At 44.5% G+C, this 23,394-nt stretch overlaps 1 protein-coding gene across 1 annotated transcript in view; it reads right to left on the reverse strand.

Annotated features, from left to right (window-relative positions):
• Positions 1 to 1,621: 1,621 nt before the first annotated feature.
• The window catches only part of TEKT3 (tektin 3), a 38,557-nt gene continuing 16,784 nt past the window's right edge, over positions 1,622 to 23,394 (reverse strand). The window contains exons 4-8 of the mRNA XM_029927971.1: positions 17,114 to 17,184; positions 13,163 to 13,306; positions 11,378 to 11,600; positions 7,819 to 7,973; positions 1,622 to 1,945 (exon numbers count right to left, since the gene is read on the reverse strand). Of these exons, the coding sequence (XP_029783831.1) occupies positions 1,729 to 1,945; positions 7,819 to 7,973; positions 11,378 to 11,600; positions 13,163 to 13,306; positions 17,114 to 17,184 (810 nt within the window). The 3' untranslated portion in view covers positions 1,622 to 1,728. The remainder of the gene's footprint in view (positions 1,946 to 7,818; positions 7,974 to 11,377; positions 11,601 to 13,162; positions 13,307 to 17,113; positions 17,185 to 23,394) is intronic.

A 23,394-nucleotide genomic window follows, 5' to 3' on the forward strand; every position in this document is an offset into this window, starting at 1 on the left:
TGAAATGGTGTTGAGCACACAGTAAGTGCTTTATAAGTGCTCGCTACTTTATTCTGAGTGATTCTGATTTTTGAGAGGAGCACCAGTGTATAAATACAGAAATAAGGTAAAAATCTATATACATCAAAAGACCTGGTTAGTTTAGAAATATAGAAGACATGTATTTCCTTCTTGTATCTGTATTTTCTGAAGTTTTCGCAAGCAGTACGTATTGGTTTTTAGAGAGGGGAAGGGAAGGTATAAAAATTGATGCTGGGGGCACCTGGGTGGCTCGGTTGGATGAGCGTCTCACTTCAGCTCAGGTCATGATCTCACAGTTGGTGGGTTCGAGCCTCTTATGGGGCTCTGTGCTGCCAGCCTGGTGGAACCCGGAGTCTGCCTCAGATTCTGCGTCTCCCTCTCTCTACCCTCCCCCACTTATACTCTGTCTCTTCCCTGTCTCCCAAAGATAAATGTTTAAAAAAAATTTTTTAAATGATACTGTGATCGATGGCTAATGATGTGGAAGCCCATTTACAATATGTGACCAGGGACAAAGAGACCACAAATCAACAGTGCGATTCGAAATACGTGCTCAATTATGCATTTAAGTACAAGCATATATTACACGTGTAAATAACCACAGACATTACATAGTAGCTGCATGTGTAGATAAATATTATATACACATAGGCTCAAAACAATGGCATGGAAAGTGGACACATTATTAAGCGGATGAAGCATAAATGAGTTGAGGTGAATGAGGCACTGAGAATGGGGAGAGGCGCCTAATAAGAGCTTTATAGGGCTCGCTACTTTATTAAAAGCACCGACAGTAAGATGTTGACAAACTTCCATGATTATTGCTGGGTGTTTTGATAAAGGGCGTGTTTTAGGACTTTGCCTGTGTCTGTGTTCCCTGAGTTTCCAAAATACGACATGCAAATGGTTTCCATTGATAGTAATGAAAAAGCTATTTTTAAAAAGCAACCCCTGAGATACCACAGGACCTCCTGGAATTTAAGCAATGCCCCATTTTGCTGCTTATCCAGGGTCAACACCTTGGTCATCCCGCACCCTGGGCGCTTGGTTCCCTTGGAAAGAGTTTCTGAGTCATGTTGATTGGTCAGAAGACGTCCTGCATTTCTCCGGTCTTCCTTTCCACGGCCGTCTCTCTGGTTTCATGGCTCAGGCGTGATTTCATCAGGCCATTTCCCTGCTCCGAGATGTCCGACAGCTCCCCCAACTCCTTGACCCGGGGGTCAAGGCCTCCGACCTTATTTACCCTGCATCATGAATCACAGCCTGGTCCCCTTAACTGAGGTTCCACCCACGTTTTGGCTCAGACTACCCCAACCACCGCACACCCAAGGGTCCTTCTCCTTTTCCCTGGGTTTCCTTTGAGACACAGCTGAAAATCCCCCCACGCTGTGGCTCCGGCCCCCACCGCCTCGGAGGACATGCATTTCTCCTTCCCAGCCCATTCATGCTACACAGAGAATAACAAGAATAATACAAATAACCTTTTTTTTCTACCCTCTCTTTTAGATCGGTTGTATTTATTTCCTTCCCATAGCTCAGAAGCCTAGTAAATAGAAAATTAAGGTGTGGAAGAAAACAAAAGACGTTCCAGAACAGGACGTTGGGACATTTCTCAAAACAATCCTTTAATAAGTGAATAGATTAGCATTCGGTTTCAAAGCTGCCACAGAGCATTGGTTCTCTTTCTCCGGCCCCTCCCTGGGGCCCCTAACAGTAGCCCACCAGCCGGAGGGTGTTGGGGAAGGTCTTGCGCATGCTCATGCATTTTTCCTGGTCGATGTACAGGGAATTGGCTTTGACAGCCAGGTCATGCTCCAGGGTGGCCTTGGTGTGGACCAGCGCCTGCAGGGTGTCCTCCGCCTCCCTCAGACGCTGCTGTAAGGTCTGGATGGTGTCGTCCACCTCATACACCTCGTTCACAAGGCTGCGTAGGCACAGAAGCACCCGGTTAGCTTGGCAGAAGTCACACCCCCAAGACTGGCTATGTGCTGAATTAAGAGCGTGTGTGGTTCCTGGATTCCTAGTGGAAGGTGGCTGCTGGGCTGGGTGCACGGGGGACCCTGATGTCAGAAAACAGGAAGCAACACTTGTGCTTCCTTGTGGTTCCAGCATCGGGCCGGAGCCACTCCCACTATGCCCAGAATCCAAAAAGCAAGCTAAGTGTATTTTACACCATCAAACTATCATTCACGCATATATTACATTGTTGTATTTTAGGGGCTCCTATTTTATATTTTATATTTATATCTGAGCTCGGTCGGTTAAGCCCCTGACTTTTGATCTCAGTCCAGGCCTTGATCTCAGAGTCATGAGTTCAAGCCCCGCACTGGGCTCTGCACCGGGCATGGGTCCTACTTTTTAAAAAACATTATATTTTAAAACAGAGGCAAAATGTGTAAACCTGCAATAGTGCGATACCTTTTTAAATAGTAAAAGTGGTGGGGGGATTCAAAACTTAGCTGAACTTTCTTATATTTATTTTATCATAGAAATTATTTTCATTGGTAGGGATTTTACTCAGTGGCTAGAATTCAGCACAACCTGTCAGCACTTCCCGGTGGTGGCAGTGGGAGGGGTTAGTTAACAGGACATTCCTCAGAGCACCATCCTCCTATCCCCCAGCAGCATCCCCAGGTAATGCCTCCAGTTCCCAGAGTAAATGTATTTGTACCTGTAGAAAAACATTATAGAACCGGAAACTGATCCTGCTCGAAATCAGCTACATAAAACTGTGGATCCGGCTCTCATTCTAATTACTTTGTGAGGGTAAAAAGAACCACAACACGGTTTTCATGAAGATAAAAGAGAAAAAAATTCATTCTATGGAAAAACCTACAGCATCTCTTCAAATTACATGAGTTTTGTTTTAATTGTCAGTTTCTTTGACTTATCAGTGAACCTTCCCCAAAGGTCTGTTGACCTTGTTGCATTTCTTATGTGAACTGCTTCTCTCCTTTCTTCTCTTTTCTGCTGGGGTATCACTTTTATCTTACTCGTTTGCAAGGAGTTCTTTCAGTATTAGGCATATTGGGGTTTTGTGGGTTTTTTTGGTCTGCCTTGCTTTTTGCAAATGTTTTCCTTAATTTTTTTGCCTTTTTAATTTTGGTTATGATGCTTTTATTATATATATGATTTCAATTTTTTACAGTAAGCCAAACCATGTGCACACGCTATTCCTTCTATTGTGTTTGTATTTAGAAAGTCTTTCTCTTCCTGAGGAGCAAGTAAGTAGGGTCCCCTTTACCCACTGATTTGGTCAATTACCCTGAGGAGAGATGGAGGTCACTCAAGAGAAAGAATAGAAAATAGTTTATAAAAAGACAATAATAGGGTGCCTGGGTGGCTCAGTTGGTGAGGCATCTGACTCTTGATTTTGGCTCAGATCATGATCTCTCAGTTCATGAGTTCAAGCCCTAAACCAGGCTCTGTGCAGAGCCTGCTTGGGATTCTCTCTCTTTTTCCCTCTCTCTCTGTCCCTCCCCCACTAATACTGTCTCTGTCTCTCTGAAAATAAATAAATAAACTTAATAAAAATTTTTAAAAATAAAATTTAAAAACATTTTTAAAAATTTAAAAATTTTAATAATATAGCAATACACTTATTAACTATATATAAACATAGTGTATAGTATATATGTATTATATACATAGTGTACATGCAGTATTTATATAAATATATATGCATATGCAGACCTAAGTACTTTCCACGATCAAACAGTTTAATCTTCATAACAACACAAAGCAGTTACTACGATTATCCCCATTTATGACAAAACTGAGGCATAAGGAATTTCGGTAACTCTCCTTATAGTTTTGCATGGAACTCCCCATAAGCTGCTTTTAATTACCAGGTCGCATTGAAAACGCACCTCCAAATTTACCAAATTATAACGAGTGATTTGATATTAAGGTTTTCTTTATTTGGGAATTCACTTGTCAGCAGACTGGAGGTGCACGGAGTTAATTAAAATATACAGTCCTATAGGGGCACCTGGCTGGCTCAGTTGTTAGCACATTGGTTTGAGCCCCACATGAGGCATGGAGCCTACTTAAAAAAAAAAATACAGTAATATAAAGAGAACAGAGACAACGAACAAAATAAAGATACGGGATCCCCAGAGATAGAAAGGGGTGTCTCCATCACAGCCGAGCACCCAGACCATGTGAAAATCATTCTCTCAAGGCACCCACAGACTTCTCAGAACCTTGCAGCCATCAAGCCTGGCTTCCTTGTTTTGCAGATGAGGAAACTGAGTCGGGGGACCCATGAACTGTGCTTTTACAGGCACACGGCCCACATGCGTTCACAAGCTTCGCACGGTTAACCAAGAAGGAAATAAAGAGCCTCACTGGCCATCATGAGGAACTGGGTCCTATTTCTAGCCTCTACCCTCTCAGCTCGCTGCAGAAGCAGAGACCCTGGGAGTTGGCTTCACATACAGGACCCCCTTGGGAAAGACCATTTCATTCCTATTTGTAATCCCCATGCTCAGTTAAATTTGAATTTCAGATAGATGTGCAGTTTTTTTAGGCTATGTATCTTTTTTAATTGCCATGAAAGACACACAACCTAGAATTTACCATCTTAACCATTTAAAAACATGTTTTAAGTTTATTTATTTGAGATAGAAAGGATGAATAGGGGATGGGCAGAGAGAGAACCCCAAGCAGGCTCCACACTGTCAGCACAGAGCCCGACGTGGGGCTCGAACTCACGAACCGTGAGATCATGACCTGAGCCGAAATCAAGAGTCAGACGCTCAACTGACTGAGCCACCGAGGCACCCCTTCTCACCCATAAAGATCCCATCTCACCCTCAGCTTCCTTGTTCTCAGCAGATCCCAGAGAGCTGTTCTGCTAAAATCACTCATTTCTGGGGAGGAATTACAGAACTGAAAAACAGTTTGCATTCAAATACAAATAGAGCTACCGTCATTTTTTTTATGTACCAAGGTTATTTAAGCAGAGCCCAGTCTGGCCTGCCACCAAAGATGCCAACAATGCTTAGCGTTGCTTTTGAAAGAACTCGTTCAGAAAACTTTAAATGAAAACAAAAGTCTTGAAAGGAAAACTGCAATTTTTCTCTGTCCTCACTCCCCTGAGTCCATGATCTTACTTTTTTCCTTCATTGACACGGCCCGAGGCGTGATCAGGTTGAATAAGAAAAAGAATCCCCTCCCTCAATCATAATCCCGAACTTCACTGCTGTTCCTCTAGGACCGTATTTCTTGGCAACGATACTTTCACAAAAAATCTTGATGGAAACAAAAGTAGGTTTTGTCCCGAAGTCAAGAAAGGGGCAGAACTGAGGGTTCTATAAGAAGCAAAGGGAGAGTAAATTTTGCGTAGCCGTGAAGGGGGAAGGAAGTAAAAGCCAATGCCTCCCTGTCTGCTGGCCCAACGTCAAGTTAGACCACGACTCAAAAGCCTTTAAAAATTTATTTTATGTCTTTATTTTATTTTGAGAGACAGAGACAGAGAGTGAGTGGGGGAGGGGCAGAGGGAGAGGGAGACACAGAATGGGAAGCAGGCTCCAGGCTCTGAGCTAGCTGTCAGCACAGAGCCGGACACGGGGCTCGAACCCATGAACCGTGAGATCATGACCTGCACCAAAGTTGGACATTTGACCGACTGAGCCACCCGGGTACAGCCCTGTGTTTGTCCGATGCCAGCCTGAACAATGTATGTGTCCCCGTCTCTCCTTCTGCTGATGCTGCAGAGAAACTCTCAGAGAATGAAACGTGGCTCAGCTTCCCCTAATAATATTTGCAGAAAACCACAGTCCGTGATCAAATCCTGGCCGGCCAGATGGGCGTGCTTGCACTTGGGACGCATCTGGGGAAGCAAACGGATGCTGCACACTGGCCTCCAGGGTGATGGAGGTCAGCTTATCCTGAATAAGGAACCGGCTCTGAATGAGTAGGGGTTCTCGGAACCCGCTTCGGGAAGCGGCCAGCCTGGGTGCACTCCCACATGGCTGGGCCCAGAATGCACCGCAGCTCCACCGGGAGAAACGCAGCTGAGCCATCGGCATACGTTCTAAAGCATCCTTCTCAGCATCCCCCATATACGACGTCCATATGGTCCGGGGCGGGGGGGGGTGTTTTGCAGTAATGATCTCTCTCTGCCGACTCGTTCCACATGGGCGTTGAGGAGGTCAGATTGGGACAAGGGGGGGATGGCAAAATAACCATCCCCCTAAAAAACGGGGGAGGAGCAGCCAGTAGTTGGTTTGGTTGAATAGGGCTCTGCAACGAGTCAAGGACTCAAACTGGGTCTCTACTGCATCAAGTCACTCAACCCGCTTCTGCCTCGGTTTCCTTATTTGTAAAATGAGGATAGCGAATGGGGTCGTGTTGGGCTGAGGATGGGGCCGGCTCTGTTCTCGCCAGCACTGTCTTCAGCATCTTCACCATCGTGGGCCGCACAACGATCCCCTTTGCCTTCCGAGGAACCCGCACTCATTTCTACAGCAGGGCTTGATGTTGTTTTATCCCGAGGATTAATCCTCCGTGAGGGTGAGGGAACCCCACTGTGGAACCAGGTGGGAGACAAGACGAGTAGGTGCCCCCCCCCACAGCCCCAGAAAGGAATCTGGAAGTTCTCAGCGCAGCCCCTTTGCTATAAAATGTGATGTGCTTCTGCGTGGAGCCTTCCCCGATCTGAGAAGGGCAACGACGCAATCCAGAAAGAAAAAGCAAACTTGGCAGGTGTTGGAAAATCGGAAAGGAAGCCAGCAGGTGGGGTGGAGCCAAGGGGGTGGGGTGGGGGGAAGCTTTGCCCAATTCCTGACGAACTCATCCTGAAAAGGGATGTTCGAAGTTGAAATCACCGTCATCATAAAAAGCATCTAGTGTTTAGTGGCCTCCGAGTCTTCCTGTTACGTGTGTGCGCGGGACATGCAGAGGGCCAGCTGTTTTCGATTTCTACCGAGGACAGAACAAACTGAAATGGGCCTAACTAAAGGGTCCCAGGGGACCACAGCAATGGTCTTAATGAGCAGAGGAGATATTCAATGCCAGGAGATGCCCATGAGAGCAAGGGAGTGAGAGCAAATTGACAGGGGTCATTGAGACTGCCACCACACGTCCCTTTTCTAATGAGTCCCAAGCTCTGAAATACACACAGGAAATAACACTTCTAGGTGTTCTGGAAACTCCTGACTCCAGGAGAGTGCAGAGGAACCCGGATGCCCCACTGGCCTCAGGGAATGAGCCTCAATTGTTTATTATCACTTTTTTTTTTTTGCCTTCGGTATTGGTATCATTTCCTTTAAAAAAACTTGTGGTGGAATGCACACAGCACAAAAAATTTACCATTTGATGTTTGTTTATTTTTGAGAGAAAGACAAAGCATGAGCGGGAGAGTGGCAGACACAGAGGGAGACACAGAATCTGAAGACAGGCTCCAGGCTCTGAGCTGTCAGCACAGAGCCTGATGCGGGACTAGAACTCACAAACCACAAGATCATGACCTGAGCCAAAATTGGATGCTTAACCAACTGAGCCGCCCAGACGCCCCCATCTCAACTACTTTTAAGCCTACGGGTCAGTAACATTCAGTACTTTCAAACTGGGGTCTCCATCGCCACTACCCGCCCTCCAGAATCATTATCCACCCTCCTTAGTTGAAACCTCATGCCCATTATGAATAATCAGAAGCTCTTTAGAAGAGGCTCCTGCAGAATGAGCAGGAAGCAGCTTCAAGAAGAGCACGAGCCGCCCTTGAGCCAGTGGGTGCCCCCAGGTGCGTCCCCCCGGCTCGCCCCTCCGGCCAAGGGTGCACTCCCGCCTCACCGTAGCTGAGCCAAGTCGCGACAGAGCTCTATGTTGGGTCTCCTCGTGCGCTCATCCAGTCTGGTCTGAGCCACCTTCAGGAAGGCGGACTTGTCCTTGATGGCCTTCTTGATGGATTCTATGGTCATTTCGGTCTGGAAGATCTCCTGCAGGGTCTGTAGGAGGAGAAGCAAATGCCTGAGGCTTCTTGCCCTTGAGGCAAGGGGAGGTGGATTCTCAGAGGCCCTCGCTCCCTCCCAGCCCCGTCCCTGCAAATCTCTGGAGAGTGGACTGTGGGCATCTCTTCCTAAGTCCAGATCTGATGGGCCAGGTGAGGAGAGTATTTACACCATAGAAATGAGCACATACTGCAAATTGGAGCTTCCTCCCCACCCACAACGCCTAGATCACCTGTTGTTAAATATCTACCAGCGCACATGTGTGCGTAAGGCCGTGAGGTGCTCACTTTCCTCCTCCATCACTACGTCCTTCCTCTGTATCTTCTTACTGGCCTCAGAGAGGTGTTTTTCTTCAAGGATTTGCCTTGAAGCCAATCAAGTGCAAGTTTATGAGAGTCCCACTTGGATGAGAGGAGCACGGGCAGTGTGGGGGTCCTGATTTTCTATTCTCTTTACGTAAAGACGGTCCCCCACATCCCATCCAGCTGGGTCCCTCCCTGGTCTCTTCTCCTATACTCTGACAACTCTGCCTTCTTCTACGACCTTGACCTCTGTGCTCCCAATTCTCCCCATCCGCCCATGCCTCACCCCTTCAACCACCCTCCTGAGGCCTGGAGGCACACCCAGTGACACCCAAATTCTTTTGAAACCTCGTGTCTTTACCACCACCCTCTCCCACCCAGTCCCACTTGGGTATTCTCCGATTGGTACTCTCCCATCCCCTCCCTCACGGTCATGGCCACAGGCAGCCAACAACAGCCTCGCCCACTGCCTCCACTTTGACCAACTAAGCTCCAGCAGGCCCCGTATTCCAGGACCCGGTGGCCCTCGTGAGATTGCACTCTCAATGCGGGCAATGATCTTCCCCAGCATCCGCCCCCTTCTCTTCTCTGGCCAGCTGCTGTCCTAATTCCTTGCCACTCTCTGTAGCTCCCTCGCATCACTTCCAGTGCGAGGGTCACCTTCGGGACACCCTTCCACCCCATCCTTTCTCCCCTGCAGAACCCATGTAACCCCACGGATTCAACACCCGCGTGATCCAGGCGCCCTGCAATCTGTCGCCAGAGCTCTGACCTCTCCCCCAAGCTTTCAACAGCCCGTTGAAGACATTCCACTATTCCTGTCACCAAAACCACCCTCAGGGGCTCCCTGCACCCTGAAGACATCCCCCTCTCTCACTAATGGAAACAACTGTTCCTTTTGCTGAACATGCTTAACGTTTTCTTTGCAGCCCCAAGGAGTTCTTTCTGTACCTTTCTGGTCTTTTCTACTCTTGTGCCTTCTCTCTCTAAGATACAAGATGGCAGGACCAGTGTGGTGCTCATGTGTGTTTACCGCCTGAGCACCCAGTGTAGCGCTTCGAACGTAGCTGGTAGGACCTGAGTGCTCTTTTCCCCACAGCCCCCGCCAAAAGCTCCTGTGTCCAAGTCCTAACCCCAGCATCGCAGAATGTGATTGCATTTGGAGAAAGGGCCTCTCAAAGAGGCAATTATGTTAAAATGAGATCATTAGGGGGGCGGCTGGGGAGGATCAGTCAGCTAAGCATCCGGTTTCAGCCCAGGTCATGATCTTGCAGTTGGTGGGTTCGAGCCCGTCATCAGGTTCTCTGCTGTCAGCACGGAGCCTGGAACCTGCTTGGGATCCTCTCTTGCCCCTTTCTCTCTGCCTCTTCCCTGCTCGTGTGTTTTTTCTCTTTCTCTCCCAAAAATAATTAAAAAAAAAAACTTTTTAAAATGAGGTCATTAGGGTAGGTCCTAATTCAGTATGACTTTGTCCTTAGAAGAAGAGGAGATTAGGGGGCACCTGGGTGGCTCAGTCGGTTAAGTGTCCAACTTCGGCTCAGGTCACAATCATGTGGTCTGTGGGTTCGAGCCCTGTGTTGGGCTCTAGGCTGACAGCTTAGAGCCTGGAGCCTGCTTTGGACTGTGTCTCCCTCTTCTCTCTGTCCCTCCCCTGCTTGTGCTCTGTCTCTCTCAAAAATAAATAAACGTTAAATTTTTTTTTAATTAAAAAATAAAGAAGAGGTGATTGGGACACAGTCAGGCACGGAGGGAAGAGCATGTGCACAGAGGGCGAAGATGGCCGTCTGCAAGCCAAGGAGAGAGACCTCAGAAGAGACCAACCCTACCCTGCTGCCTCCTTGATCTTGGACTTGTAGCTTCCAGGACTGTGAGGAAATGGACTTCTGTCGTGTAACCCACCCAGTCTGTCTGGTTTGCTATGACAGCCTTAGTCAGCTGATGCAGAGGCAAACACAGACTTGTTGAACAAAGGGACTCCAACACATCAGCCTTCTAGAGGCCTCTAGAACAGCTTCGTCTGCCCAGCGGACACCTTCCCGCTGAGGTCTTCCACGGCGTGGCCCCAGCCTGCCTTCGCCAACACACCTCCCAGGACACACACCATCCGGGTACACACCGGAGCTCCGCCTCTGATTGGCTACCTCCTGCGGCTTCGCTGGAGACACCGCTCGGCCTGGATGTTCTCTCCCTTCCCCGAACCCCAACAACACTTTCTGCACTTGGTATTTGGCGCCGCAGCTTATAAATTTTCCTTCGTTACTAATTGTTCATGAGCTTTTCACGTGTCCACACGGCTTCACACATACAAGCTACCTGGGAACAAAACTGTCTATCCTACTTCTCTCTTCGGTAGCGCAGTGTCAGGTGGACAAATATTTGCTGTCCAAAGAAGACACCAAGAGAAGGGACTTCAATTGCTGGAAACCAGAAGAGCATGTGGCCCTTGGTTGGATAATACCGCCTTCCAACAACATGGCTGACTGCATAAGTTTCTTAAAATAAGACATGAAAACCTACACGCAGCATAATCCACAGAAATAATAACAGCTCCAAGACAGACGCTAAAGAAAGAAAGAACTCGTTTCTCTTGAAACACTCAACTTCTGCTTCAATCCTTCATGTTATTGTCATCGTAAAACCTTTGTGCTTGGAGCACTTTAAGAAGTTCAATATCAGAAACACTCTGAACCACCTAATCATTTCCTGTATTTGGTTTTGTATTCCAGAAAAGGGGCCTGAAATAATTGAGCAAAAAATATTCCTGCCATATGGTCTAATAATAAATTTGCTTCCTAGTGACATACAGCGATTCATTAAACTTTAATCATAATATTTTTGTTTCTATTAACTACTAGGAACCTTTCCGTGCATAGTGCATTCTTTGTATTCCAAAAACCCAGTGGATTCTGATTTCATTTTGACACCTGGCTACCTGACTAAAATAAATGGTGTGCTTTGTACTGTTTTTAATTTTTCTCAGTCTGTAGGAGGCACGTGCCTTACGGCATCTCAGACGCAGTGGTGAGAGATTTGTGATCTCAGAGTCCCCTACTCCATCTATCTGGGTCAGCCAAGGGGCATCATGGGTGCTTGATTTACCTTCGCTAAGTGAATCTGAATCTTATTTTTAGCATCTGCAGTCTCAGCAATACGATTGGTGAAAGACAAATTCACTTTGTTGAATTGATTCCACATCTCATTGGCAGTGACAACCAAGAGGTTTTGAATGTCGTCCCTTAGCTTGGAAGAGGCCGCTCGTTCACTTTGGGAATGGAGAACATTATCATCTGTAAATTTGGCCCAGGACTCGGGCACTGAGATCCTGCGGAGGGGAGTGGGGAAGAAAGTAGGACCATGCATTGGTGACAACAACGAAAGAGCCTAGACAGTCTGCAGAAAATCATTCTATTTTGTGAGACAGCAAACCCAAGAGCAATGAATCCCAGTTTTATTGCATGAAATATATACATCAGAATAAAGCTTATTTAAAGCTTTTCTTAATTGTTTCTTATTTCCCTGCTTAGTTTCTGTAAATCCAAAGCATACACTAAGTCCTCTGTCAATTGGAGGGCCTGAGGGATTGATGAAGGGTATGGGTGTGTTGACTTATAAGAAATGTGTCTCACTGGCCCAATAAATGTATGAAAAAACATTCAACCTCAGGAGGAGTAATCAAAGAAGTACTAATGAAAGCAGTAATATGTTAATAACCCTTTATCGGAACAGCAAAGAGTGAAGAGAGTAATAACTTTCTGGTGAGCATGTTTTAAGCATTTTTTAATGTTTATTTATTCACTTTGAGAGAGAGAGAGAGAGAGTGACAGAGAATCCCAAGAAAGAATCCCTGATGTGGGCTCACGAGCTATGAGATCAGAGCCAAAATCAAGAGTCAGATGCTTACCCAACTGAGCTACCCAGGTGCCCAAGTCAAGGAAAATATTCTTTATTTCAACCGTGGTCATGGTGACATAGGCATAGAAATTTGTCAAAACTCACCAAAAGGTACACCAAATACATTTCAGTGTAGGTGAATTTCACCTCAATCAAGTTTCTTTTTTTTTTTTAAAGGAATGATTAGAAAAAGACCATGAACCTAAGACTGAATCCAGGGGCCTAGCAAGGAAACCACTGATGGAGCAAGTTCAATGTTCAACACTGAAACCAAAAGGCAGTTTTGGGTTGCCCGGGTGGCTCAGTCAGGTAAGCGTCTGACTGCTCAGGTCATGCTCTCACGGTTCGTGGGTTTGAGCCGCATGTCGGGCTCTGTGCTGACAGCTCAGATCCTGGAGGCTGCTTCTGATTCTGTGTCTCCCCCTCTTTTCCCTTCCCCCACTTGCACTCTGTCTCTGTCTCTCAAAATAAATAAAACCAAAAAGTAAAACTTTTTAAGCAACAAGCAGTGACAATAAAAGGCAAAAGATTTATACGAGCTGAAGAGAAACCAGAGTATAGCAGTGACAATAAAACAAGGAGCTGTTTTCTCCCCATAGTTTCTGCTTCAAGTAGCTGTTATTTTCATACTTAGAAATATAAATGAAAATTCTCTCTTTTTTTGAGCTTTTAAAAATATGTATTATTGAAGTACAGTTGATTACAATGCCCTAACTAGTTTTAGGTTACAATATGGTGATTTGATGATTCTATACATTACTCAATGCTCACCACAATAAGTATAAACAACAAATATTCTTTTACAAAATAACATAGGATGCATCAAGGCCTGATTGAGGAACATGCATGCCTACTGAAGACCCATCCAAAGCAAGGTGTGTTTCTTATCTTCCCATGTTTTCCACTTCTAACCTGTAGGCTGCATCATTTTGAAGGGAGAGAGAATGAATTAAATGACATCAAAATCCTAGAAGTGCTTCACGCCTGACTTACGTTGCATCAACCCTCTCCACTCCGCGAAAGTAGCTGACACCATCCGACGTGTTTCGCAGATGATGGCATTTATCGTCAATTCGGTAAGCTGCCTGTTTGTCGCTCAGGTCCTTCTCCAGCTCATGCTGGGAAGCTCTGTTAGCTCTGTAACATAGAGTGTGGAGATGGAGCTTCAGGTTTAGGCAATGATTTGATACAAGGAGGAGTAACTGGCCTTCTGTGCTGGTACCCACCCACCATTGCTGTCTGGGTCTATCTTCATGAACACCATGTCTAGCTTCCCAATTAAAAGGAGCCCTCCTGGGAGATGTCCATACTTGTGAGTAATTAGAACCCTGTCCACACTGTCCCTCCCATGGTGTGTGGTGGGGCTTGGGAGAGAAGAGGTGTAGATAAACAGAAGGTAGGTATCTGAAGCCCCGAAGCTGGGGCCCAACTTCCTAACACAGGCACTGCTCCAGGCAGGATCCTGTTTAAAGTAATCTGTCCACACCTATGCCTCTCTTCCCTTCTTCTTTTCCCTCTTCTATGTCCTAATCCATCCATTCTTTGACTGCCACTCTCTGAAAGTTCTGAGACATTCAGAGCCAGCCTCCATCCATCTAAAAGTGACCTCAGTTTGTGGTCACATGAGGTCTAAGAAGTTTGCCAAGAGATAGAAACTAAGAGTCAAAATTAAGCTCTGGGGCAGGAGACAGAGTGTGTGAAAGGAAATCAGGAATCGGTGGCCCCCAGGTTCATGTGCTCCAGCAGTCATCCTTCTGGGAAGGAAAAAGCTCTCAGATGCATGGTGCATCCTGCCCTGCCAAACAGAGAAGAGACCCAGCAATTCACCACCAAAGAGATAGGCCCATGAAGTGGACATGTGTGATGGGTGAGCCACGTTTGCTCAGGCAGTAGTTAATTCAACAAATTACTGAGTGTCCACTACACGTCAGGCACTGTCCTCCAAGCCTGAGGTCAATGGACAAAGGAAACATCTCTTCTCTAAAGAAGCTTACATTCTACAGGGAGGAGACAGGCAATACTTTTAAGAAATAAGCAAATCGTCTGATATGTTAGCAGAACAATGCAGAAAACATAGCAGGGAAAGGGAAACAAGAGTGTGAGTGATGATTTAAATAAGATGGTCAGGGTAGGACTCCTTAAGGAGGCAATGTTTGAGAAAAGACTTGCAGGAGGAAGAAACAGATCATGCAGGACCCTGCTGGACATTGGAAGGAGTCAAGTTTTCCTCTGAGTGAAGGGAGAGACTGCTGACTTACAATTTTAATTCATGCTGGGTTGAGAAGAGACAGAAGGGGACAGGGTAGACTCATGAGCAGATGGTACAGTTAGTTACCCAGGCAAGAGATAATAGTGGCTTTGACCAATGGGGTAGGTGACAGTGCTCTGATTCTGAGTGTTTTAAAGACAGAGCCAAGAGACTCTCCTAGGAAATTAAACATCAGTGGAGAACAAAGAGCTGAAGTTGAGTAAATTGGAATAATGGAATTCCATCAACAGAGATGGCTGAAGCTATGGGCAAGTAGGCTGGGAAGAGGATGGAAGTTCAGCCAATACACTGAGTTTCAGCGTCCATTAAACATCCAAGTGAAGCTACCAAGGAGTGTTCTGGAGTTTGGGAGAGAGGTCTGGGATGGAAATAAAAATTGAGGAAATCACTAGCATCTAAATAGTATTTGAAAATGCAGGACAGCTGGATGGTCATCATCATTTCGGTATTCCTGGCACATGGAACGGTCTTGGCATAGAGACACCATTTGGTAGAACCGGTGTTAAATTGAATAGACTAATTCCAGCTGCCTGTAACTTTCAGTAAGTCCCTTGAACTATCAGAGTGGATTCTCTTCCTTTAAAATGGAAATGAGGGTAGCAACATGTCAGTAGTGTGCATTTCGTGAATCCTAAAACAATTTTGGGAACTCTAAAATACATGTAAAAGGTGAAATATGAGGAAGCTGCCTCCCCTTGCTATCTCTGTGTTCAGTCTTCTGCCTCAGGTCATTGTGTTTAAACTCTAGGATTAAGGTCTTTCTCATTTGTGGTTTGGGACCAAGATGCCCGATAGCCTTCCTTTCTTGGGATGACGTGCCCTGGACTTCTTCTGACCTGACCTCAGAACCTCCTTAGGAAGGTGGTGGAGGTGGCACCCGATCAACCTATCTTATAGCCCAAGATGGGGAAAATCTTTGCTGCCATGTTGGTGCCTAATGACACTCTATTTTCAACTGAGATCCAAGCTGAGGCTTCCGTTGTGTGTTCCAAAGCAAATAGACTTACAAAACTCCCCACCCATCACCTTTCCTGGACCAAGCCCAAGGACCATGTAGGCAACCCCACAAATCCTGGAGAAACCTCCCCAGGAAACGAGGTAGGCATATTGCTCATTGTGTATGAAATGAAAGCCAAGGTCTTTAAAGCATCACTAACAAAGGTTCCAAACAAGTGCATGCATGGAGACAGAACTTTCTGCAAAGGCCTGAACAGAGCCGGGAATGAGACAATTTATAAATGAGACTGATATGAAGATGTGGCTGTTCTGCAGCAAAACAATCTGGGCAAGAAGCCTGAAGAACATGGAAGATGAGCTGCAAGATTTGAGGTTATAAAGAAAATGGGATTGGGAACTGGGCCTGAAGAAAACAGGACACAATTCTGTGAACCACGCTAAACTGTGGTTCTGTGATTCCTAGCAAACAGAAGCCAAGACATAACATCAGAACGGCGCTGCCTTGCAGTTATAGCTCAGGAAAACGGCATACAGCCAACCAAACCATGTGTAGTCAGTCATCCTTAACTCATCTTCTACCTCTCCTCAATACTTCTGGACTGAAGAGCCCTTCCAGTCACAACAAGAGAGAGATCCTCGCCATCTAAACCTCGCCAACCCTCAGAGCATCAATCCTGATGGACACAGAGAGCAAACACGTCCGTACGGATACGTCTATGACCTGTATTCCTGTGGGGTATTCCACCTTATCCTTGGCAACATGAATATAAGCAGAAGCAGCCTCTCCTTTGGGTGACGTATTTGATGCTGCTTTACATGACCGTAACCAGAGGAACATTAATCTTCCTATTCATGTAAGGAAAGAGGCTTAACCAATGTGTTTTCTACACTGACATCTGTTATCATTGCTTAAGACCTTCCTTTGATTATTATTCTCCCTTGCCTCAATCCCCATTATAAATGCTAAATACCTCCTATCTGCCATTGCCAAGAAAAGAGGAATTTGTATCCTAGTAGAGAGTGCAATGGGTGAACATTGGCAATGCAACGGGAAGTGGTCAGTACTCTAATGGTGCAAGCAGAGGACTGGGGAGAATGTGCCAGGGTCCCTGAGAAATCAGGGAAGTCTGAGACTTTAACGAGTTATGGAAATAACCATAAAAAGGAGTCACAATTTATTACTTTTCCAACGGTTGGGCTGAATGTATACAAGTCACTCATCAAAGACTGAAAGACTTTTGAGTTGAAAGAAATCTTAGCCATTTCTCCAAATTAGGGCAGAAATCCTTTCTTTAGCATCTTAAAATAATTTATTTAGGTATAAATTTAAAGTAAGCACTCCAGGGCTCCTGGGTAGCTCAGTCGGTTAAGTGTATGACTCTGGCTCAGGTCATGATCTCACACTTTGTGAGTTCAAGCCCTACAGAGGACTCTGCGCTGACAACTCAGAGTCTGAAGCCCCTCCTCAGCTTGTGCGCACACACTCTCTTCTCTTTCTCTCTCTCAAAAATAAACATTTAAAAAATAAAGCGAGCAAGCCCTCCAAATACTCATTTCAACCTCCAAATAAAAATGTATATGTGTGCATGTGTGAGTATATATGTGTGTCCATCTGTAACAAATCCTTACATAAGAAGCTAAGGAAAATTTGGTTGGGAGGCACAATGGCACAGTTTGGAAACATGATTTTATGTTGTATATCAGGTTACAACTCTTACGCAAGTTGAGCAATGGCCTTATCCAAATGCAGCTTCATCCTTTCTTGACAACACAGAATATTATCAGCCTCCTACTCGATTGAAAAGAAAAACACATTAATGTTTTCATCAGCGAGTGTAGCATCCAGCAACGTAACAGAACATCAGTAAAGGGAAACTTGGTTCCTGGAAAAAAATTGTCAAATCAAACAAGAGAACAGTTTTCACCTCCACTTATTTACCCATATCCCCTCCTGACACTGCAATCTAAACATTAGAACGAGAGTTTCCCCTTTCTAGGACTGTAGGAAATTTATATTAAGGAACAAGTTGGGACAGGGCTAAAGCTGTGAGATTTTTATTTTTATCTCTGGTCCTTAATGAAAACAATCAAACAATAATCAAATACGTAACTTCTGGGGAATTTAATGCCTGTTGAATTTAATGCAGGCTTCCTTTACAGTAACTATTCTTCCAAGACAATAATAAGTAAACCGGGGAGGGAAAGAAGCAGCCAATAAAGGGCCTCCCTCCAGCGGGGCATGTAACCTCCAGCGGACCGAGCTCTTTGGTCCAAATGGAAACTTGACTTCCAGACCAGGAGACCAGCCCTCCCTCTGCCCTGCCTGCAGCTCAGCTCTCACACTCACATACACACTTGTGTAGCCTCTCTCTTGACCACACGCATGGCATTCTGATACCCCAGGATGTATACACTATTCCAGAGCATCTGTTGTATCGCAGACGCTTAAAATAAACATTTCTCGCTTCCCGCTGAGATCGTATTCACGTAACAAAGTCCAGAAACACAAAATAGCACCAAGAAGACATTTCAAAAGTACACACGTTGTTGCTGCCACTTCAAGCACGCAGTGACCACACTATGTGTATCGGTTCGTGGCCAACCTGTTCATTCGTACCTTGAACATTTCCCCGTGGCATTAAATACTGTGATGAACCACCTCACTAAATATTTAGATACCACCAAGGGGTATGCTTTTTGTCGAGGTTTTGACAAATACAGCCAAATTGCCCTTCAGAGAAACTGTGCCTAGTGACAATTAGAGAGTACACTTCATAACTTCACCACCAGATCCTCTCCATTGTTACCGGTGAGGTAGGACCCCTCCCCCAAACAGCACATGTGGTGAAGTGGGCAGGTTCATATTTTGACTCCGTATTTGCTCATCATTCGACTTTCTTCTTTTGTGAACTACCTGCTTCTCCACTTTTTCTGGTGTTTTTTTCTTATTAATGTATAAGGATTCTTATATTTAGAATTCAATCCTTTCCCATCATAGAAGTCATAAATATATAGATAGTATTAAAATATATGTGTACTTTTAACCAGTCTGTCCCTTGCCTTTATATTTTTGCATAATGGTTTTGATATGTAGACATTTGTGATTTCTGTGATGTCCAAGCTATTAAATATCCCCTTTTGGTCTCTGCCTTCATTAATTTGACTTCTTCACTCCAATATCAGTAACTACTCAAAGATACAGTCTTCTTATTCTTTTTTTTTTAAGGTTTATTTATTTTTGTCAGTGAGAGAGAGCACAAGTTGGGGAGGGTCAGAGAGAGAGAGACACAGAATCCAAAGCAGGCTCCAGGCTCTGAGTTGTCAGCACAGAACCTGACGCGGGGCTCAAACCCACAAAGTGTGAGATCATGACCTGAGCCAAAGTCAGATGCTCAACCAACTGAGCCACCCAGGAGCCCATTTTTTTTCCTTAGAGAAGAGAGCACACAAGCTGGGGAGAGAGGCAGAAGGAGAAAGAGAGAGAGGAAGAGAGAATCTGAAGCAGGCTCCACATTCAGCACCAGGCTTGATCCCATGACCTTGGGATCATGACCTGAGCTGAAAACAAGGGTCCAAAGGCTCAACCAACTGAACCACCCAGACGCCTCTAGTCTTCTTAATCTTCACATGTGTATTGCTTCACATAAAAATATTAAATATGCTTCTAGTTTATTTCAGTGATAATCCCACTGACCTATTCTTTGATCCTTTGAGTTAATGGAGTAAGTGACAAACTACATTCCTACCACATGTTGTCATCAAGGCTCCCCCTCCCTTGCCCCCCTTACAGGTGGCAAAGGTTTCTCACACATTCTCACAGGGGTCAGGTGCATCAGTCTTAGGTTTTCAGTGCTGTTCAATCTTCATCTGTCTCTATGATGTGTGTGTGTGTGTGTGTGTGTGTGTGTGTGTGTGTGTGTGTAGCTATTTCACTAAGGAATTAGCAAAGAATGCATGGAATACTGTTTAGAAAATGCTACCTAACATCCCAAATCCTATGAGCTTTTACACTGTGTATACACAAGACACACAGTGGGAGTTTCTAAGACTTTAGCGGGGAAATGCATTTAATGAAACTCTGCTAAAAAAAATTCTTCAGCAATAATTTCTATATTTGAATTTAAATAATGTCATAGGGTGAGCGTCAGATGGCCATGGGGAGAAGGGTTCATGGAAAGAGGAAATGCCTAAAACCAAAGGCCTTTGAAACTGTCCCTGGTGTTAATTTATCAATTCAAATGTACTCAGAGGTTCATTTGGCTTTAAAAAGTTCAAGGAGTTAGCCTGGTCTGGGAGGACCAGAAAGATGGTACCCTGAACAATTCCCCAAGAGAATCCATTCTGTAAGAATTTGATGGGTATCACTGATTGAATATGAGTGAGAGTCGACAGAATTCATGAGAAAATATTTCAAGGCACCCACCTTCTTGAAAAGCAGGTCTTTTAAGACTAAGTCTTGTTTTGCTGATGTTTATTTAATTATTCTAAAAAGTTAGACTCATGCTGGTAAAAAGATATGCTAATACTACTCCCTGGAGTAAGATACGGATGCACTCATTACTTAAATTACTTGGCAATGACCAAGGTACCCCTCAGTTCATGAACCATTAATTTAGTTGCAGATATAGTTATTTGGATGTAAAGCAGCCTCTACTACTAGTCTAAATGTTGGTCTAGAGATTAAAATTGATTAAACCTCCAAAGTAGTGGTGGTAGTTGTTTAAAAAAACAGATATATTGAGAAAGAACTTATATACACCAGAACTCATGTATCTGACTGTACAGTTCAGTGGTTTTTAGTATACTCAGAGTTATGTAATCATCACCAGAACCAACTGGAGAACATATTCATTACCCCGCAAAGAAACAACATATCCCTTTACTGTTACCCCCAGTTTCCAATCCCCCGAGCTTGTTTCTTCCAGGCCACCAATCTACTCTCAGTCTCTATAGATTTCCCTGATCTGGACATTTCATAGAAATGGAATCCTACAATATGTAGTCCTTTGTGGCTGACGTCTTTCACTTGGCATACATTTTCAAAGATCATGCATGTAGTAGAATGTTTCAGCACTTTTTACGGATGAGCGACATTCTAGCGTACGGCTGTACCACAGTTCATGTATCACTCATCAGCTGACGGACATTTGTATAGTTTCTAAATGGCTGTCATGAATAATGCTGCTATGAACAGTCACATACAAGTTCTTGAGCAGGCATGTATTTTTTTTCCTCTTGGGCAGATACACAGGAGTGGAACTACTGGGTCATAAGACAACTAAGTCTACGTTTAACCATTTTCCAAAGCAGGTGCATCATCTTACATCCCCATCCGCAGTGTTTGAAGGTTCTAATTTCCCCACAGTCTCACCAGCACTTATTATCTGTGTTTCTGAGTAGAGCCATCCTAGGGAGTGTGAAGTGGCTGTTCATTGTGGTTTTATTTGCATTTCCCTGATGAACTAATTAGCATTTTTTTCCTATGCTTGTTCGCCACGTCTATCTTCACTCTGGAGAACTCTCTGTTCTCCCATTTTGAGTTGGGTTATTTGGGGGCTTTTTTAGCTTTAGTGTTAAGAATTCTTTATATATTAGAGATACAAGTCCCTTATCAGTTAGATAATTTGAGATTTTCTTCCATTCTGTGGATTGTCTTTTCATTTTGTTGATAAATTCTTAAAGACATCAAAGTTTTTCATTTTGATGATGTTCAATTGATCTATTTTTTTTCTCCTGTTGTGTGTGTTTTGTGCTTTGGGTGTTAGATTTAAGAAATGATGGCCGACTCCAGTGTCACAGATATTTACGCCTCTGTTTTCTTCTAAGAGCTTTGCAATTGTAGCTCTTACATTTAGGCCTTTGATCTGCTTTCATTCAATGTTTCATATACGGTGCGATGTAGGAGTCCAACTTCAGCCTCACGCAGGTGGATATCCAACTGTCCAAGCAGCATTTGTTGATGACAGCATTCCTTTCCCAGTGAGTTGTCTCAGCACCTCAGATGAATTGACTGTTGAAGTGAGGGTTTGCTTCTGGACTCTCAAATTCCATTGGATTGATCTGTATGTCTCCTTATCGCCACAACTACACTGGCTCATGTATTGTAGCTTTGTAGTGAGTTTTTAAGTCAAGAAATATGGGTCCTCTGACTTTCTTTTTTCAATATTCTTTTGGTTATTTTGAATCCCTTAAACGACCATGTGAATTTCAGGATCAGCTTGTCAATTTTTACCAAGAAGTCAGCGGGGGTTTAGATAAGGATTCCATTGGGAAGTACTCCTACCTTCACACTATGTAAGTCTTCTAATACATACGCATGGCATGTCCACTTCTTTAGATTGTCATTAATTCCTATCGACAATATTTTTGTAGTTTTAAAGTGGCGGTTCTTAACTCTGTTCGTTAAAATTATCCGGTGACAATGTCTAGTCCCCACTCCAGATTTAAATCAGAACCCCTGGGGGTCAGGCCCAGTCACGGATGTTTTTAACACCTTTGTCAAGCGATTCTAAGGTGCAGCCAGGTTTGAGAGCTAGAATAACACACGAAAGGTAGTCAAGTTAAAAAAAAATCTTGTAAATACCAAGAGATATTCTGATGAACTGTTAGAATTGACGTACGTTTTGCTTCAAACAAAACATCTTAGGATCAATGAGAACAAAAGGCCAAGGATATTTTCTGGAAAATTCTTCCCCCCTTAGAATGATAAGGTGAATGACAGATTCTTTCAAGATGGGAGATTCATCCGAGGCAGGGAAGGAAGGAACAGCGGATCATGGACCCATCACTGTAAAGCTATTTCATTCCAGATATTCTGTTCCTGATCGCTCATGTGCAGGAATAGAAGTCTGTGGCTTTCACAGAGTAGATTTTGTGGCCTCTCAGTAGTGGCCAGATTTTCCTGAGTTTATTATTTCCACTCATATTTCTTTCAGAGAATCAGGCAGTAGAGAAAAACAAAGAGCAAGGAAAAGTCTTCTGCTTGTTATCCTTCCTGGCAAGAGATCGCTACAAATAATTTAATGCAATGTTAAAAGGGACGCTGCTTACTTGTGACGATAAAATTACTGACGACCAGGCTGTTAAGCTAGTCCTCTTGACTTTCTTACCAAGGATGTATCTTTTACCAAGGACCAGTCACGGAAAGGCAAACAGATAGGACCCAGCCAGGCTGGTTCAGGGATAGTGAATTGATTTCCTGCAGCAGAAATTCAGCAAGTCAGAGTAGGAAATGAGACTGAGAAGTAATGAGCCAAACAATAGAAGGTCCTAGAAATTGGGGAGTCAGGGAAGAGCTTTTAGCGGACGGAACCTCTGGCAATCATGGGTAGTATGGATCCAAGTGAAGGGAAGATGTTTGGGGAATCACATCAACCAGTTAGGAAGGAGGAACAGTAAGGAGAATGGAATGGAAAGGAGAGGGGGAGAAGCAAATCGGAGAAATAAGTTACAGGAACTAGAAACTGATTACAAAGGGTGACGGCGGTCAGCGAGCGATGTCACAAGTGCCCGGAGAACTGTGGTACCAAAACCAGAAAGGGAAGGCTGGAGGCATCAGGGTAGAAGAAAAGTACACTTTTAGGCTTCATAAATATGAACCACAAAAGAGGCGGGGGTGAGGGGGTGGCAGGGTTATAATCCCAATAGAAATAGATTTGGCAGGGACTTAGGGACACAGAACTAAGGCACACTGGAGAGGGTGGCCCCCAAAAAAGATTAGGAAGTGCTCAAGGCACATTGTGGTTGACATCTTAAGGCATGGCAGAAATCTGGGGGATAAGTCTGGGAAGGGAGGGCCGGAGAACTCAGAATAAATCACATGTAATTGGTGGACAGTTTGGAAGAGAGTCTAAAAGGCGAATCAGGATAGTAGTACATATATATCAGCTTCTAGATGGCAATTTGGCTATATATCAAAACTTCTTGAATGCATATGCCTTTTAAAACATCGATCACATCTTTTGAAATGTATTCTAAGGAAATAATCAGAAAGACATAC

Source organism: Suricata suricatta, chromosome 17, assembly GCF_006229205.1.
Source record: "Suricata suricatta isolate VVHF042 chromosome 17, meerkat_22Aug2017_6uvM2_HiC, whole genome shotgun sequence".
Classification (NCBI taxonomy): domain Eukaryota; kingdom Metazoa; phylum Chordata; class Mammalia; order Carnivora; family Herpestidae; genus Suricata; species Suricata suricatta.